Source organism: Osmerus mordax, chromosome 19, assembly GCF_038355195.1.
Source record: "Osmerus mordax isolate fOsmMor3 chromosome 19, fOsmMor3.pri, whole genome shotgun sequence".
Lineage (NCBI taxonomy): Eukaryota > Metazoa > Chordata > Actinopteri > Osmeriformes > Osmeridae > Osmerus > Osmerus mordax.
Window position 1 is genome coordinate 11,316,102 of NC_090068.1, and position 17,927 is coordinate 11,334,028.

At 54.5% G+C, this 17,927-nt stretch overlaps 2 protein-coding genes across 2 annotated transcripts in view; one reads left to right on the plus strand and one right to left on the minus strand.

Annotated features, from left to right (window-relative positions):
* Nucleotides 1–17,927, plus strand: part of pcxa (pyruvate carboxylase a) — a 56,242-nt gene that overhangs the window by 23,178 nt on the left and 15,137 nt on the right. Inside the window, exon 10 of the mRNA XM_067256688.1 lies at nt 4,218–4,400. Within this exon, the coding sequence (XP_067112789.1) occupies nt 4,218–4,400 (183 nt within the window). The remainder of the gene's footprint in view (nt 1–4,217; nt 4,401–17,927) is intronic.
* On the minus strand, nt 9,212–17,560 carry lrfn4a (leucine rich repeat and fibronectin type III domain containing 4a). Its single transcript, XM_067257169.1, has 3 exons — nt 17,289–17,560; nt 13,866–15,513; nt 9,212–10,593 (listed from the first exon to the last, which is right to left on the minus strand). Exons 2-3 carry the CDS (start codon nt 15,488–15,490, stop codon nt 9,495–9,497), a joined length of 2,724 nt encoding a protein of 907 aa, XP_067113270.1. The 5' UTR covers nt 15,491–15,513; nt 17,289–17,560; the 3' UTR covers nt 9,212–9,494.

The following is a 17,927-nucleotide window of genomic DNA, read 5'->3' on the forward strand; positions in this document are numbered from 1 at the left end:
TGGAATTCTACCGTAATTGGCTGGTTTTTGGATTTTCTGTCAGATAGGTCTGTGTGTGAGGGTTAATGGTGCCTTATCCTCTAAAGTCCTTTGTTCCACAGGCTCTCCTCAGGGCTGTGTCCTTTCACCATTGCTTTTTAATTTATATACTAATGACTGTAGGAGTAAGTATGCCTATTCTCAATGTGTAAAGTTTGCAGATGACAGTTAGTGAGCCTTTTGAACAATGAGGAGGAGGGGCACGGTGCTGTAGTTCATGATTTCATTGCTTGGTATGATAACTTTTGTTTGTCTATCAATGTTTCCAAGACCAAGGATATGATTTTTGATTTCCGTAAGTCACAGCACAATGTCCCCGCAAACTGTTATTCATAGTGTATTCTATAGTGTCAAATGTTGACACTGTAGCTGAATCTAAATATTTAGGAACCATCATCGACAACAAATGATCTTTTGAGAGCAATACTGGGCTGTCTGTAAAAAGTCCCAACAGAGACTTTTCTTTTTGAGGAAGATGAAATCATTCAGGGTGTGCACGACTTTGATGACTGTTTTAAGTGTTTTATTGAATCTGTCTTGACATTTGGCATTGTGGTGTGGTACAGTGGTCTTCCAATGATCAGCAAGCGTAAGCTTACAAAGCTAGTAAATGTAGCATCTAAGGTGGTTGGGGTACAGTTGGCCCAGTTGCAAGATATATATGATAAACGGGTTATGGGTAAGGCTAAATAAATTTTAAACTGCCCTGATCACCCACTTTTCGGAGAGTTTAATTTGCGCCCTTCAGGTCGCCGCTTTAGGCTACCTAGGTTAAGAACTGGTCGTGCCAGAGATGCCTTCATTACTCTGGTTATTAGGAACCTAATTTCACTTGGCTGACATCTAGATTTATTTAATTTTTTATTATATTTTTTTTCCCTGCCAATGGCCATTATGATGGATTCATGTTGTAGGCTACTGTCCCAATTGGACCCTGTAATTGGGTTTGGGGGAAGGTGTGTCTCTATTGTGTGTTGTGTAATGTTGTTGGCATTCGTTGATGCTGTTCTGTGTTTGTGTATGTGTTCTGACCCCTGCTGCACACTAATTTACTTTTGAAGGATAAATGAAGTTGAAGTTGAGACTCCAAAGACCAAGAAGGAAATCGACACATAAAATGTAATTCATTAATTATTAGTTAGTTTATAAGTTATTTATAAAAAGAAGAAAGAAAGAAGAAACCGAACCGGATCCACTGAAGTTGTAGAGTAAATCCATCCTTTGGTCTTTGCTGACCATTGTGGTTCTCAGTTGGTAGTTAGTTGTAGCTTGTTAGAGGGTTCATTGCAAGGTTTGTGGAGAGAAGTGGGGGGTGGAGGGGGGGGTGGAGGGCAGCAGGGGGCAGTTAGACGTTGGTTGTACTGAGCTGAGTACACATGCTGAACACAGCGGCGAGGTGTAATGCCCTCCTCAGGAGAGCCGCCTGAGCCTGCTAGCCGTCTAATGCATTTTCCAATTCTCTGTAGTGTGGACGAACTCGCCTTTCAACTTGTCAAACTGACGTGAGCGTTTGAAGTCCGGCTTGAGTGCTGGAGCCTGTGAGGTTGGGCGGGGGGGAGGATGGATGGATACCGGGCCTTACAGCCGGGCTTCTCAGTTTGGGAATCGATACGTGGAGGGCTTTAGAGAGGTCCAGGTGCAGGGAAGATTCCGAGGAGCGTTTGACAGGGAGGTTTAGGCGGGAGGGGGGGGGGGAAATCAGCGGAGGTGGGGTGACCTACTTTTGGAAGAAGCTGTCGAGCCTAACGAAGGATGGGAGGGCGAATGTATTGGCAGGCCGCCATCTTTATTCACCCTGTTGCCTTGGCGACAAAGGTTGACTCGTCACACTCTAGATCTGGGCAAAAACTGAGAGCTTGTTCCCTGTGTGCCTCTCTGTCTGTCTCTCTCTATCTCGTTTCTCTCTGTCTCTCTCTATCTCGTTTCTCTCTGTCTCTCTCTATCTCGTTTCTCTCTCTGTCTCTCTCTCGTCTCTGTCTCTCTCTCTCGTCTCTGTCTCTCTCTCGTGTGCGTCTCTCTCTCCGCCCCCTCCTCCCCTGGTTCATATGACTCTGCACTCTCAGACCACAGGAGCCGTCATCCCTGATCCTTTCATTCTCACGTCTGTTCACCGTCGCCACACCAAACTACAGGAAGTCGCCGTTCCATCGCCTGCCAAAGTCAGTCAGCGTAGCAGGGAGGGCTGAGATTCAATCCATCCCTGCAGACGCGTCGCCTCCATTAGGCCTCGCCGGGTGCCTGAGAGATTGAAGCTCTTGTCCAGGCGTTCGGCGAAATGAAAACCTGCACTTTAAGTGACCCTAGGGAAGGGAATGTGAGAACGTTCTCTGGGGTGTAGCAGCGGGGCGGCGGGGGGAGTGGGCGGATCAGACGCGCTCATCGCGGCCCATGCCTGACGGCGTGACGACAGCGGGGCGTGGAAGGCGTGCTCAGGGGGCATGGCAGCGTGACGATAGCGGGGCGTGGAAGTCGTGCTCAGGGGGCATGGCAGCGTGACGATAGCGGGGCGTGGAAGGCGTGCTCAGGGGGCATGGCAGCGTGACGATAGCGGGGCGTGGAAGTCGTGCTCAGGGGGCATGGCAGCGTGACGATAGCGGGGCGTGGAAGGCGTGCTCAGGGGGCATGGCAGCGTGACGATAGCGGGGCGTGGAAGGCGTGCTCAGGGGGCATGGTCTGACGGCGTGACGATAGCGGGGCGTGGAAGGCGTGCTCAGGGGGCATGGGTTTGTTTATTGTGATGCGATTCCTCGCCGGGCTGGATGTTCTGGGGTCGTGTGAGATCGTAGTGTCTCTGTCTCTCACACACACACACACACACACCCTGCTCACAGAGGGTGAGCAGGGTTAACTGTGCTTTAATACCCGTGCATGGAGGGAGATGGACGGGAGAGAGGTCTTTGAGGCAGTAGGATGAGAAGCTCACTCTTATTGTGGACCTTACTCTGATTTGTGCAAGCTGTCTTAATTGTGATGTGGTCCTGAATTAATCTAGCTTTTTCTCTCCCGTCTGTCGTTCTGTCTGAATTGGTCTCTCTTTCCACTCTCCCCTCTCTCTGGTATATGTTATTCCTGTAAGAGATGTCTCTATGTGCAGCAGCACTCATACTGTAACAAGGAGCTGCTGGATACACAGCAGTAGTTATAAGATCAGCAAGACACCCCCTGCTGGCAGTGAGGGGGGGTAGGGGGGGCTCTGGACCTCTATTGTCTTCTCTCTTTGATCCCCCCCCTCCCCTGTAACCATGCCGACGCCTTCCTCCTCCTGAGGTGCACCTTGTCAATCAGCCTTTTCATTTTCCTTCCTTCGTAACGGGAGTTGGAAGTCCTGTCCTGTTCTTTGATGGAAAAAAGAACCTCAATCCAACTGGCCCTGGTGTAAAATGTGCCTTTTGAATCTTAATTGGTTGGGGAAATGATGACTGTTAATGGATACGAGCTAATTAAAGCTCATCTGGGCTGTGGGGAGGGGTTGGGAGAGCTCATCTGGGCTGTGGGGAGGGGTTGGGAGAGCTCATCTGGGCTGTGGGGAGGGGTTGGGAGAGCTCATCTGGGCTGTGGGGAGGGGTTGGGAGAGCTCATCTGGGCTGTGGGGAGGGGTTGGGAGAGCTCATCTGGGCTGTGGGGAGGGGTTGGGAGAGCTCATCTGGGCTGTGGGGAGGGGTTGGGAGAGCTCATCTGGGCTGTGGGGAGGGGTTGGGAGAGCTCATCTGGGCTGTGGGGAGGGGTTGGGAGAGCTCATCTGGGCTGTGGGGAGGGGTTGGGAGAGCTCATCTGGGCTGTGGGGAGGGGTTGGGAGAGCTCATCTGGGCTGTGGGGAGGGGTTGGGAGAGCTCATCTGGGCTGTGGGGAGGGGTTGGGAGAGCTCATCTGGGCTGTGGGGAGGGGTTGGGAGAGCTCATCTGGGCTGTGGGGAGGGGTTGGGAGAGCTCATCTGGGCTGTGGGGAGGGGTTGGGAGAGCTCATCTGGGCTGTGGGGAGGGGTTGGGAGAGCTCATCTGGGACTGGGGTGACATTAACACCCAGAACCAGGCATGAGAGCGGGGGTGTTTCACAAGTGATAAGACTGTTTATGGCTGTGTGTGTGTGTTGCTTTCACTACCAAGGGTCCTCTGCACAGGTGGGCTTCCGTTAGGACAGTACCCATCCCCTCATCCCTCTCTCCTCTCCTCCGTCCACAGGTGTTCCGCAGCGGCGAGGGGATGGGCATCCGTCTGGACAGCGCGTCTGCCTTCCAGGGCGCCATCATCTCCCCGCACTACGACTCCCTGCTGGTCAAGGTCATCGCCAGCGGCAACGACCTGCCCGCCGCCGCCGCCAAGATGAACCGGGCGCTGGCTGAGTTCCGCGTGCGCGGGGTCAAGGTGAGGTGCCTAACCACGTCACGATACACGTGACGGTCGATGTTCCATGCGTCATGGAATAACATCATCCATCATCGTGTCGACCTCATCCTTCCTGTGAAGACAGGACGATGATGAATGAAGGCCTTATATGATTCCCAGATGTATCCAGTCATCAAGAAAATATAGTGGCTTCAGTGTGAACCGCTGTTTAAAAAAGTGCTTATGGAGCACCTTTTGGTAAAAGCTCACTTTTGGCTTTCCCTATAACACTCTGAGCTGCTACAGTGGCGCTGGTCAAAGATGAGTTGAGCACAAGAGCCTTAGTAAGGGGAAAGTGGCACAGTGGAAAACGCTGAAATTGGCAAGTCTGAAGGGAGAGTTAGAGAGCGAGATGGAGAGGAGAGCTTCAGAAAAACCACAAAGGGTAAGGGGGGGGAGAGAGAAAATGGGAGAGCTGGAGAATAACAGAGAGGATGAGAGCAGGAGAGCTCCTGAAAGGGGTGAGAGGAGAGGCTAAGTGAACAGCAGGAGGGGAGCACATCGGCCAGGCTTCTCATCCGAGTGCTTCTGATGAAAACACTGTCTGATTAGACCTGGTTCTGCCCTCCAGAGAAGCCCTGGGCTCGACATCCTCCTGGAGAACAAGGAAGGAGATGTTCTTTCATCTGCTGGCTGCCGCCCCTTGTGACATGGCCGTGGTGGAACACAAACGCTTATTGAAAAGCAGAAGTATTTTTATCTCCCTTTCTTGTCGCATGTCCTTTTTTAAATGGAAGCGTTGAAAACGGTCAATAATTTAGTAGCAACGGGAGCGAGAAGCTAATTATCTTGTGTGTGTGTGTGTGTGTGACGAGAGTGAAAGCTTGAAAGTCTGACAGATGAAGACGGAGCTATTCTTTTGAGGGACAGATTAAAGAGGAGGAGGGTATGGTAAAAAGCAGATCAAGTTGTTTTAACTGCATCGTCAAAACCAACATATGTTCACGGGAAAGCTATGTGACAATCACGTTTAGCTCGATGCTGCCTGACGGTTTCGTACAAGACCTCAATGCAGTTTAGTTTAGTACAGCCCTGAAAAGGGGCTCTATTTTAGGCCCCTGTATGACATTGTTTAGCAGGAAAGAACAGGCATCTCTGTGTGGAATGGATCACATGTGCACCGCTGTGCCACCTGTCTAATATCAAGGCCAATGTCATCATCAGATCATTACGACCTGCTGTTTCATCAACACTCTTCATTATCTTCTGGCCTCGCTCGCTCGCCCTCTCTCTCTCTACTCACTTATCCCATCTCCATCTCTCTGTCTACCTCCTTCCCGCTCTCCCTATCTCCCCCAGTATGTATGTACCCTTCGTATAGTTAGACCTCATATTTAAAATAAGATTCCTATCTTTTCCTGCCAAAGCAAATTCCTTGTCTGTGCAAACTTTCATGGCGATTAAAACCCTTTCTGATTCTGGTATCCCAGTCTGTCCATCCTCTCCGGGCCTTACCCTCTTCTCAGCCCCCAAGGTATGTTGTTGGCACGATGATTTGCAACGGCAGCACTCAAATCTCCAAGCCGTCCACTCTGCAGTCCTACAGGATGGCTTTCAGCAGCTCCCAACGTGACAGCACAGACTGTGCTGCTGGTTGGTTATCACCTTGAGGTGGCTCAGCCACTCTAAACCTGGGAATCCACTCCTCCTCTTCCTCCCTGTCTCCCTGGCGCATGTTTAATTAATCTTCTCTCCCTTAACTGAACCACACTCCTGCCTCCGTCCCTCCCTCTACCTCTCTGTCGAACCCCTCCTTCCTTTCTTCCTCCTCCTCTGTCAAACCCCTCTCACACTGTTTTCCCAGCAGGGGGAGGGGGGGGGGGGGGGAAGCTGAACCTCCCATCTTCAAATAGCTGATTTATTTAGCTCTTGACGCCACAAGAGATTTAATTACCTGTTCAAATAAGAGTAGAAGTTCTCTTCCTCGCTCGCTCCCTCCTTCACCAGGCAGAGCTGCTGACTCACGAGATGGAGACATTTCTTTTGTGTCTGGCTCCTGGAAAATTCTGTGTCATACAGTTTGTAGGTTTGACCTTTTTAACCTTTTTTTTGAGTACTGTCTTGATGCCCGCGCGCATACACACACACACACACACACACACACACACACACACACACACACACACACACACACACGCTAGTCTAGTGCCTGTGAGTACTTTGAAGCCTTAATCTGTTATTAACTGTACCAGGCTATTGAGTGGTGAACGGCAGAGGGAGAGTGGTGGGATGGAGTTGAGTAGGAGGATACTTACAGATGACGATCTGCTTCCTTCTCAGGATAGGCAACGATAGTACTTACTTCCCTCCTTGCTCCGGTTAACACATTCAGCACGTGATTAGCATTCACGGATATATGTATATAAAAATGTCCTCAGTAATTGGGCTTTTAAAGCTTTTGATGTACATTTAAAAGGGAGTTGAGAATGTGTAGGGAAGATTTCACAGCTTTGACGGTTATTGTCATTACACTTCCTCCTGGTTTCCTTCCCACTTATCCCTGTTCTTAAACCCCTCACACCCTCCCTCACGTCCCCCCCCCTCCTTCTCGCCCGCTAAATCATTTCCTGTCACACCCTCACACCCCCCCCCCCCCCCACACTTCACATGTAGCACTCCAGGCACTCTCGTCTCACTCTCTCTCCAGAGAGATGAGGCCTTATGTAGGGCCGGGGTACCAAACAAACAGGGATTCCAACTCTGTGCACAGAGTCTTAATGGCCACTTAAACATTCATATGAGTCATTTGACTCAATGAGTGTTTTGAGGGGGTCAGGACTATTATCTCTCTGTCTCTCCTTTTCGTTCTACCTCTCACTACATACCTCTGTTTCTGTTTAACCTCCTCTTTCACTCACTTTACCCCTTTCTCTTTCTTTCTATCTCTCCCTCCCTCGGTCACTTTTTCCTCTTTCGCTTGCTATTTTTCACTCTGTATTTCTCTCTCTCCCACCATTTGACTCTCGCCATCTGACTCTCTCTATCTCTTCTTCTGAGATACAGTGACCTCAAGTAATAATGTGCCACCATCATACCTTTCTTGGCTTCCCTTCAAGAGAATTTTACTAGAATCGTAATACTCCACATAGTTTGACACCAGTGAGGAAGCCCTCCTAAGAGATTCAGTTGAAGATTACAAACGGGCTGTGTTCCGTTTGGATGAAAATGTTTAGTGTGCTGCAGACACCCACACAGCTCATCGTAATGAAGGCTAGTGTGTTGGAGAGGAGAGGGAGAGAGAGCAGGGGAGAGAGAGCAGGGGAGAGAGAGCAGGGGAGAGAGAGCAGGGGAGAGAGAGCAGGGGAGAGAGAGCAGGGGAGAGAGAGCAGGGGAGAGAGAGCAGGGGAGAGAGAGCAGGGGAGAGAGAGCAGAGCCAGAGCTGGAGAATCCTGTGATTAGAATACAAATCTGCAGCGTATGAAGTATTGGATGTCTTGTCCTTGTAAATTACTTGAGCTTTTTTTCTCCCCGGTATAGAGAGGGAGCGGGATCACCTTGGCCCTTTCATCTGAGTAAGGCGAATAACCTAAAATCTCCCCCTCCCGGCCCCAATCTCTTGGTGGGGCGATAAGCGAGGCTTTGCGCTGCAGTGTGGGATAGAGGCCAGTCATCCAGGCGGAGGGCGGAGGAGGGGAATGAAAGGAGACCGGTGAAGGGACCCACAGCTTCAGATGCTGCATACTGCATTCTACACTTACATTGGTTGGGGGAGGTCGGGGAGCTGGCAGGGTGGTCGGGGGAGGGCGGGGAGGTGGCAGGGTGGTCGGGGGAGGTCGGGGAGGTGGCAGGGTGGTCGGGGAGGTGGCAGGGTGGTCGGGGGAGGTCGGGGAGCTGGCAGGGTGGTCGGGGGAGGTCGGGGAGGTGGCAGGGTGGTCGGGGGAGGGCGGGGAGGTGGCAGGGTGGTCGGGGGAGGGCGGGGAGGTGGCAGGGTGGTCGGGGGAGGTGGCGGGGGAGGTCGGGGAGGTGGCAGGGTGGCAGATAGGGTGTGGAGAGGGTTCTGGTGGTCTACCTTGTCTAGATCTCTCATGTTAATTGGACTTGTCAGCATGTGATGTTAACAGTCGACGCTGAACTGCTGGTCAGTGAGTGCAGCTGTGTGTGGGGTGTGTGTACATGCTAGTGTGTGTGTGGGTGTGTGTACGCGCTAGTGTGAGATCAGCATTTTTTTAATTGGACAAACGAGGGCAGCAGTTTTGCCACCGGCGACCGAAGGAAATGTCTGCCCTTATTCCTGGCTCACACTGTGTCTCTCCCTCACTGCTGTTAACCCTTATGTCTAAATAGGAATCCGGTTGTGTCGCACAGCTAACACTAATTTCACTCCCAGAAGGCAGTGTGAGGGGAACGGATACCTCCGGAAAGGGTTTGATATGACATGAGATTTATCATTTAGCTCTTCCTCCTTTGCACTACCCATCCCTTCTCCCTCGTCTCCCTCTCCTCCTCACTGTCTACCCCCTCGTCTCCCTCTCTACCTCCTCCCTGTCTACCCCTCCGTCTCCTCTCCCTCCGTCTCCTCTTAGACAAACACTGCTGCTACTGTAGATAGCATGCATCCTGCTCATGCTCGCCAAGCGTTTCCAAGCGGTGACGCATCACCACAGTGTACGTGGTGACTCACCAGGCCCCTGCTCTCGTCGTGCATTCAGACACTGACACGCTGGCGTCGAATAGATTGTTGCTTTATTTACTGTAGTAATTCACCATTAATTGTTTGATTAATCTTGTTGTAACAGAAGTCTCAGCTTGTTACCCCCCCCCCCCCCCCCCCATGATGTTTTTCAGGGCCACAACCAGTAAAGTAGTTATTTTGGAGCACATTCGCAGTCTTGCACACTTTGTCCTGTTTTCGCCTTCAACCTTTTCTCTGTGTAAATGTCTGCTGCTTTCATGAGTCATCATGTGCCATGCGTGCAGCGTCGGCAACCATCCGTCATCCTCCAAACAAAACGTTCTCCTCTCAGATCTCCCCCTCTCCCCCAAAATATATCCCATCTGTCATTCCGAACGCACACGGACACGTGTCCTCTCTGATCCTGTTCAGATTCCGGGTCTTTCCGGTCCCGCGTCCCTTCACACGACGCTCTCCTCCAGGTCTCCGGGGTTGGCCCTCACGTTGGAGTTGGAGTTGGAGGTGTTGTACTCGTGCAGGTACCTGTGCCCGAGGCCCTGCGCCGGGGCCTCGCTGCCTGCGCTGCTGCCTGCGCTGCTGCTGGTCGTGGAGGCGCACTGGACCAGCATGCCTTGCAGCGACTGGCTCCGCCGGTTCCAGATCATGCTCAGCCTCTTGGCGTAGCCGTAGCAGGTGGTCGTCGCGGTGATGTCGCCCACGTCGAAGGAGCTGCTGCGCGTGGGGCGCAGGGTCGGCCTCCAGTCCGTCACGGCGCCGGGTCCGGAGGACTCGGAGCCCAGGCTGTAGCGGGAGCCCAGCATCTTATCCAGGTCTGGCTCCCCCTTCTCGGGCTGGCGAACCTTCCGTTCGCCCGGCTGCCTGAGGGCCTTGTGGGTCCGGGGGTTGGGCAAGGTGTGGGACGTGTTCCCTGGGGTGTAGTACAGCGTCAGTCTCTCCCTCTCGGGGGTGAAGGGAGGGAACTTCTTCTTCTCCCTCAGCGCCACCTCCAGCCCGCTGCCCTCCACGCCTCCGCCCTTCTCCGTCTCAGCCCTGTCAGTCTTGGGCGGAGTCCGGCCGCGGCTCTTGACCTGCGGTTTGGTCTTGGGAGGCGTCGCTTTGACCTGCTGGCTCAGCATCCCGTTGGGAAGCGCCACCATCATCACGCCCCCGTTCCCGTTGGTCTGGGCGTAAACGTCCACGCCGCCTTTGGCGGGCAGGTCGTCGTCGCCGTCGCCGCGGTGACCGCCGGGGTACTGGCCGCCGTCGTCTTGGCAGTCCCCGCAGGCGCGGTGCCTCACCATCATGGCGACGGTGAACACCAGGAGGGTCACCACGATCACGCCGCCCACCATCACCGTCAGCGTGCCGCCCAGGAAGTGAGCCTGCAGCGAGCGACACTCGGAGTAGTCCTCCTTGGTGCTGAACTGCGTGCAGCCCAGCACCATGGTGGTGGAGAGCGAGGCCAGCCCGTCGTCAAAGATGGCCAGGACGCACAGGCTGTAGTCGGCCCCCGACACCAGGTTCTTCAGCAGGAAGGTGGTGCTTGTCGGAGGCAGGATCCTAGCAGGGGAGAGAGAGAGAGAGAGGTAGGGAAAGAGCGGGAGAGAGAGAGAGAGAGAGAGGGGACAGTGATGAGTCATTTGCTGACTAGCGAAACAGGATATCTTCGACTGAACAGGAGCAGGAGATGAATCCAGTGAAATGCAATCGTCTGCGGAGCAGCCCCTGAGTACTAATGACTATAATGTGCTGCCAGAGGGGCAGACTGATGGAGGGGAGGTATTGGCCCTGCTCTGCTGTTGTCCAGATGCCCCAGTCAATAATACCTTGCAGCAGAGGGGCAGTAGTAAGTGGTCAGTGAGGGATATTCAGGCAGGCAGAATGCAGACTCGACAAGCGCCTTAGTTATTAAATGTGTTTTTGTCCTCTTTGAAACGTGTCGTGCCAAGTGATGAGGTATTCAAGACAACTCTAAGAGACGACACATCCGCTTACCCCCCCCCCCCCAACTGTCTGTCTGCCAGGCCTTTACCTGTCTGTCTGCCAGGCATTTAACTGTCTGTCTGCCAGGCATTTACCTGTCTGTCTGCCAGGCATTTACCTGTCTGTCTGCCAGGCATTTACCTGTCTGTCTGCCAGGCCTTTAACTGTCTGCTTGCCAGGCCTTTAACTGTCTGCTTGCCAGGCCTTTAACTGTCTAGCCTCTTTGATCAACTGGTGCATCCTGTCATCCGACAGACAGACAGCCCTTATTGATGCTACTGCTGCTGACTCACGGGAATCCCGCTACAAATGTAAAGAAAATGTTTTCCGGAACGGCTCTGAACCAGGCTTCTCCTGGTGTTTACCGTGGATGGATACTAGCGAGCTCTTGGGAGGAAGACCTTGAGCACTTTCTAATCTGGTCCGTGCTTGCAGTTAACCTTCCCTTCGCCCTCGCTTCCCCGCCTCCCTAGTCCCTCTGACGCTCAGCTCCCCGAGATCCTGACTTCCTGGTGTCTCAGTGCTTTGTTGCTTTGTGTGCTTTACTCCGTGTAGAGGCGCTCGCTAATGACAATGAGAAGTGGAGGCTCCGTTTGGAACATTAACTCGGGAAGTGCAAGCTATTATCTCCATGGGGTTTGTTAAATATTCTGTTGGGATTATGAATTATAAGCCCTATTGAAGCCCCGTCCCTGAGTCACTGGAGAAGGATTGTATTAGTGCGTGTTGATTGTTTGTCGTAGGGCCAGTGAGTAAGAGCCACTGTGTGTGAAGTGTGAGTACGGATCTCTCTCCCGTGTCTTCGCTGGGAGACCTGGAGCTTAGAGGAGAGGACAGAGGCTGCTGTTTGGAACACTGACCAGCCTCACCCGCCCTCCCGCCTGCAGCCTCACCCGCCCTCCCGCCTGCAGCCTCACCCGCCCTCCAGCCTGTAGCCTCACCCTCCCTCCCGCCTGCAGCCTCACCCGCCCTCCCGCCTGCAGCCTCACCCGCCCTCCAGCCTGTAGCCTCACCCGCCCTCCAGCCTGTAGCCTCACCCTCCCTCCCGCCTGCAGCCTCACCCGCCTGCAGCCTCACCCGCCCTCCCGCCTGCAGCCTCACCCGCCCTCCCGCCTGCAGCCTCACCCGCCCTCCCGCCTGCAGCCTCACCCTCCCTCCCGCCTGCAGCCTCACCCTCCCTCCCGCCTGCAGCCTCACCCTCCCTCCCGCCTGCAGCCTCACCCTCCCTCCCGCCTGCAGCCTCACCCGCCCTCCCGCCTCCAGCCTCACCCGCCCTCCCGCCTGCAGCCTCACCCGCCCTCCAGCCTCACCCTCCCTCCCGCCTCCAGCCTCACCCGCCCTCCCGCCTGCAGCCTCACCCTCCCTCCCGCCTCCAGCCTCACCCTCCCTCCCGCCTCCAGCCTCACCCTCCCTCCCGCCTGCAGCCTCACCCTCCCTCCCGCCTCCAGCCTCACCCGCCCTCCCGCCTGCAGCCTCACCCGCCCTCCAGCCTCACCCTCCCTCCCGCCTCCAGCCTCACCCGCCCTCCCGCCTGCAGCCTCACCCTCCCTCCCGCCTCCAGCCTCACCCTCCCTCCCGCCTGCAGCCTCACCCGCCCTCCCGCCTCCAGCCTCACCCGCCCTCCCGCCTGCATCCTGCCTGGGCATCACGTTAATGCTTTAATTCATTTCCCTGAACCTCCCCCCTGTGCCTCCTCGCCCCCCCCTCCTCCACCTCCCCCAGCTGTGCTTGTCTACACACGCAGCCTAGTTTCTAGGCTAGCGAGGGGGAGTCGATTTGAACAAATGTAGGCTAGCTTTTTTCTGATGGCTTATTTGATGCCGACTGCAGATCTGTAATTCTGCTGTGTTGGAGAGAGGTGGGGAAAGAGAGGCAAAGAAAGAGAGAGATAAAGAGAGGTGAGGAAAGAGAGGCAAAGAAAGAGAGAGATAAAGAGAGGTGAGGAAAGAGAGGCAAAGAAAGAGAGAGATAAAGAGAGGTGAGGAAAGAGAGGCAAAGAAAGAGAGAGATAAAGAGAGGTGAGGAGAGGCAAAGAAAGAGAGAGATAAAGAGAGAGATAAAGAGAGGTGAGGAGAGGCAAAGAAAGAAAGAGAGAGATAAAGAGAGGTGAGGAAAGAGAGGCAAAGAAAGAGAGAGCGAGAGGTGGGGAGCGTTCCCTGCTAGGAGATTGAACATTGAGAGTTTGTTCTTGCTCATTTGAAAAGAACCGTGTTTTGAGTGTGGGCGTGTGTGTGTGCGCGTTTTAATGCTTCCCGAAACGGATCTGTTTAGACGCGTCTTGCAGCGGGAGAGGTGTTTCATAACCCCTGCATCTGCATTACTGTTCACCATCCCTCGTAGCTCTGGCTTTGGAGTAAAGTCGTCAGCGCTCCCTAGACCCCCTCTCTCCCTATTTATCTCCATTTCAGTCAGATGGATAGGATGTGACACTGTCTGCAGCCCGGCCTCCTTAGTCCCCTGAGCCTTGCAACCCTCTCATCCCGTTAGCCGGTCTTGCCACACATCGCTCTATAAATACACCCCCCCCCCCTGCCCCTCTGGGAGGCCTCTGGAGTCGGCTTTGGTGCCTCTGCCAGGTAACATGTTGTGTTAATCACTCTTGATCTGGTCGAGAGCACTGCTGTAAAGCTGTTTGTTTTTGTTTGTTGCTGCAGTAGTGTGTTTTGTTCGGTTCACTGTACTGGGGTATTGGTAGAGTGTTTGTCTGCGGATCAAGGGATTGCTGGTTCAAATCCCCCTCTTACGTCAGTTTGGAGAAATCAAAGAATGGCTAAATGAATACATGAAAGTACAAAATACGTAAACAATTCCTAGCGTTGTGTTTGCGGTGTCTGCCAGGTGAGGCCTACCTGTAGACCAGAGCGTCGTCGGCGGTGCAGTTGTACTGGATCTGGTACATCCACACCAGGTAGGGGCCGGACGCTCGGCCCATGTGCCAGCGCACCTGGGCCGAGGTGGCGGTCACCCCCAGCACCCCCACCAGGCGCTCGCTGGCACTGCTCTCGCCGTCCACCCTCTCTCCGCTCTCGCCCTCGCCGCTGGCGTTCCTGACGGTCACCACCCCTCCCCCCCCCTTCCCGTGTCGGCCCTCCCTCCCGCTGGTGATGTCGGAGGACCCGGGGTCTCCCCGGGGGTTGGTCAGGGGTACGGTGTTGTTGCCGCGGTGCGGGAGGGGGATGATCTTGAGGTCCACCAGCGCCGTGGCCTCGCCGGCGGCGTTGATGGCGATGCAGGTGTACGTCCCGTCGTCGCGGGCGCGTGTCACCAGCACGTCCAGCGTGCCGTTGTAGTACGAGCGCACGCGGCTGGAGTTGGCCACGATGCGGTCGTCGGGGGAGATCCAGTGCATGACGGGCTCGGGGTCGCCGATGGCGCGGCACCTCAGCGTGGCCCGCTGGCCCTCCAGCACCCACAGCTTGTTGGAGTGGCGGGTGATGAGCGGAGGCTCGCAGGTGAACTCCTCCTCGGGGATGGACCAGAAGTAGCGGCCGGCCAGGTGCGCCGGCGTGGCGCACGTCTCCATGTCGTCCCCGCGGACCAGCCGCCGCAGCCAGAGCAGCTCGCAGTTGCAGTGCAGCGGGTTCCCCCCGAAGCTCAGGCTGATGAAGGCGTTGTAAGGGGTGGGGCTGACCACGCCCGTCTGCGAGCGCGAGAACAGGGGGTCGGGCGGCAGTGTCTGCAGCCGGTTGGAGGTCATGTCGAGGCGCGCCAGCTTGTAGAGCTCCCCGAAGGAGCCCTCGGCGATGTGGTCGATGAGGTTGTGGTCGAGGTTGAGCGTGTGCAGGCTGGCCATGCTCTGGATGGCCTCCCAAGGCACCTTGCGCAGGTTGTTGTAGGACAGGTCCAGGTCCTCCAGCGTGGGCAGGAAGTCGTCGAACGCCGCCGGCGACACGAAGGTCAGCTGGTTGCTGTTGATGATGAGGTGCTGCAGGTTGAGCAGGCCGGCCAGGTCGCGCGGCCCCACCGCCGTCAGACGGTTGGTGTCCAGGTGCAGCGAGCGGAGGCTCTCCAGGTCGGCGAACGCCATCGGCCGCACCGTGTGGATGGTGTTCCTGGACAGCGTCAGCTCCACCAGGCCCGTCATGTTGGCAAAGTCCACCTTCCCCACCTCCAGGATGAAGTTGTCCGCCAGCCGCAGCTCCACCGTCCTCCGGTCGATGTCCGGCGGCACGAACAGCAGGCCCTTGTTGACGCACAGCGTGCTGAGGGACTCGGACAGGTTCCGGCACACGCAGTGGAAGGGGCAGATGGACACCACGCCCCAGGTCTCCCCCGCTGAGACCCCCGGGCTCTGGACCAGCACGACCCAGGAACAGGTCACCACGGCCAGCCACACGGCCGAGCGCGGGGCCTGGGGGCGGGCCGGGGGCCTCAGGGGTGGTTGGAGGGCGTTCCACGGGGAGGGTGTGGAGAGCGGGGCGGGGGGTGGGTGTGGCGCGTGAGAGGACTGGTGTTGGGGGTTGGGTTTAGGCATTGTTGAGACGGTCGTTCATGAACCTGTGGAGGAACAGATCATAGGATTAGCGTGCTGTATTTATGGAGTATGTTGCTGTATCTATTCATTTTGTCCTAAAAAAAAACAAATCCTAAAATGTGTGGATCTGGTGCAGTAAGTTGGCAGAGCAGTCACAAGATGTTGGTGTCAACATCTTGGCACCGGTGTTAGTGCACCAGATGTGAGCAGGATCCTAGGTGAAGGAACAAACAGGATGTGATGTCGGCCCCAGGCCAGGGCCGCTCTGGCAGGACCGTGTTGACTGGCTGTGACGCAGTGGCTGGGACTGCTCAGTGTCAGGTTACTGAGCCCCTCCACTTGTTCTCACTCTCACTGCCCGCTCTGCTGCCTCAAGACTGATTGGCCCATTAACCTGATGCATTGCCACGTGTGTGTGTGTGTGTCTGTATTGTCTGTTGTGTGTGTGTGTGTGTCTGTGTGTGCGCCTGTATATTGTGTGTGTGTGTGTGTCTGTATTGTCGTGTGTGTGTGTGTGTGTGTGTGTGTGTGTGTGTCTGTGTGTGCGCCTGTATATTGTGTGTGTGTGTGTGTCTGTGTGCGCCTGTATATTGTGTGTGTGTGTGTGTGTGTCTGAATGTGTGTTAATCCACTCACACCACTCCAGTGAACGCTCATGAACACGTTTTATCTAATGAGAAGCAATGACATGGGCTTGAAAACCGGTGTAGAGAGGTCTGGCTACTAAACGAAGCAGAATGAGGGCTATGGTGTGACTGAGGCTTCAGGTCGTTGTGTACAAATGGACCTTGAACGCAGGCCTCGACGCCCCGGATTGTTTGACTTCCATTATGGGGCGATGATGATGATTAATGTGACTGTGTCATGCCTCGCCAGCACCGCTGCATCTCAACGGGTTTTGGAATATTCAATTTGTGCTCGTTTGAGCCTTATGTAAGGCTTCTACTGCTGTCTCGCTCTTCTCCAAGTACGGGGTGGTGAGGGGTGTGTGTGAGGAGGGGGGGGAGCATGTGGTGAGGGGTGTGTGGTGTGATTTGCATGTGGTGTATTTATGTGTGTGTGTGTGAGAGAGGTGTGTGTGTGTGTGTCAGAGAATGAGAATAGATGATGAAGGGCCCAGAAAGAGACTAATGATACAGCCTATAAATACCCAGACGAGTACGACGTATAAACTGGGTTTGTGCACACACTGGGTCCTGACTTGCAGACTATTTGACAGCCCCAGTGTACGAGCATGTATGGGTTGGCTTTATAGGACTGCGTGATGGATGATGCCTTATAAAACAAGAAACGAACCATGCAGCCTATGGAGATGACCTGCAGTATGCCAGAGAGAGAGGAGGAATGGAGGGATGGATGTTGACAGTTAGTGACCACTATCTGTCTGGGTGGAGGGGAGGGAGTCCTGAAGTGATCTCCTCACAACATGAGTCCTCCCTCCCCCTTTGTTGCCATCCCTGTCTTTCAAACCCCAACATTACCAAGCTGACAGGACCAACAATTCTCGCCTTTTATTTCCCATATTCCAATTGTTATCCTTTTCAGGTTTTGTCATTCTTTATGACCTGTTTTAGGCTTTATTGTCCGTCTCTGAGTGATTCACTCCGTGCTGTTGCTAGGTGAGTTTTCTTAATCCACAATATGAGCAGTCCACAGACCAGCCAAGAGACAATAGGATAATTATTTCATTTGTCACAAAACTAAACATAATCAGCCTGCACCTTATTGTGCACTGTCAAAAATCTACAGTAAAACCAACCTAATTTTGAAACTATACGAATGAAGACTGCCAACTTACTTAAGTTGCTTGGGTATCTGCTGAGAAAGCCACATCTATTGATTCTTCGTGATAACTGGAGCATGAATTGAAATAATCCGATTTAGTTGAGCCCTCAGGATACACAGACGGGCTCGCTTCTTCCCCAGAAGGATGAAAGGTGGGAAACATTTCTCTCGTCTCCTCGACTCATCTTCAGCTCTCTGTTCGTCCTTTCACCAATTCCCCGACTTGGAGGATCCTCTCCTCGGATTGCGTTTCCTCCCCGCGTCTCATAACTCCAGAGTTATTTGTATTCCGCCCCTTCCCTCCCCGCCCGTCGCGTCTGTCCTCAGAGGCAGAACAGTGAGGCTCTTCCACTTCCCAGACTCTGTGTTATCTGTGTTAGAGCAGCGCAAGTCCTCTCAGCCCCCCCTTCCCTCCCCTCTCCCGTCTCTGCCCCTCTCCTCCTCTTGACTGGCCGCCGCCGTCCCTCCCCTGAAAGGCAGGAGTGCACCCTCCACTTCTTACTCGCCGGCTCTTCCCGCTGACCGGGGCTGGGGAGAGGAAAGGGCTCTCGGCGGCTGATTTCAACGACCTACAACGATGGAATGTTTCACCCCTGCCGTCCGAGCTCGCTCTCAACTCAAATCAGACGCTTGTTTCGACGCACGTCTCCTC

Coding starts and splice junctions, on each gene's coding strand:
- lrfn4a (XM_067257169.1), bottom strand. CDS start 15,490: ATGCCTAAACCCAACCCCCAACACCAGTCCTCTCACGCGCCACACCCA. Junction 10,594..13,865: donor GACGACGCTCTGGTCTACAG/GTAGGCCTCACC, acceptor CTCCCCTGCTAG/GATCCTGCCTCCGACAAGCA.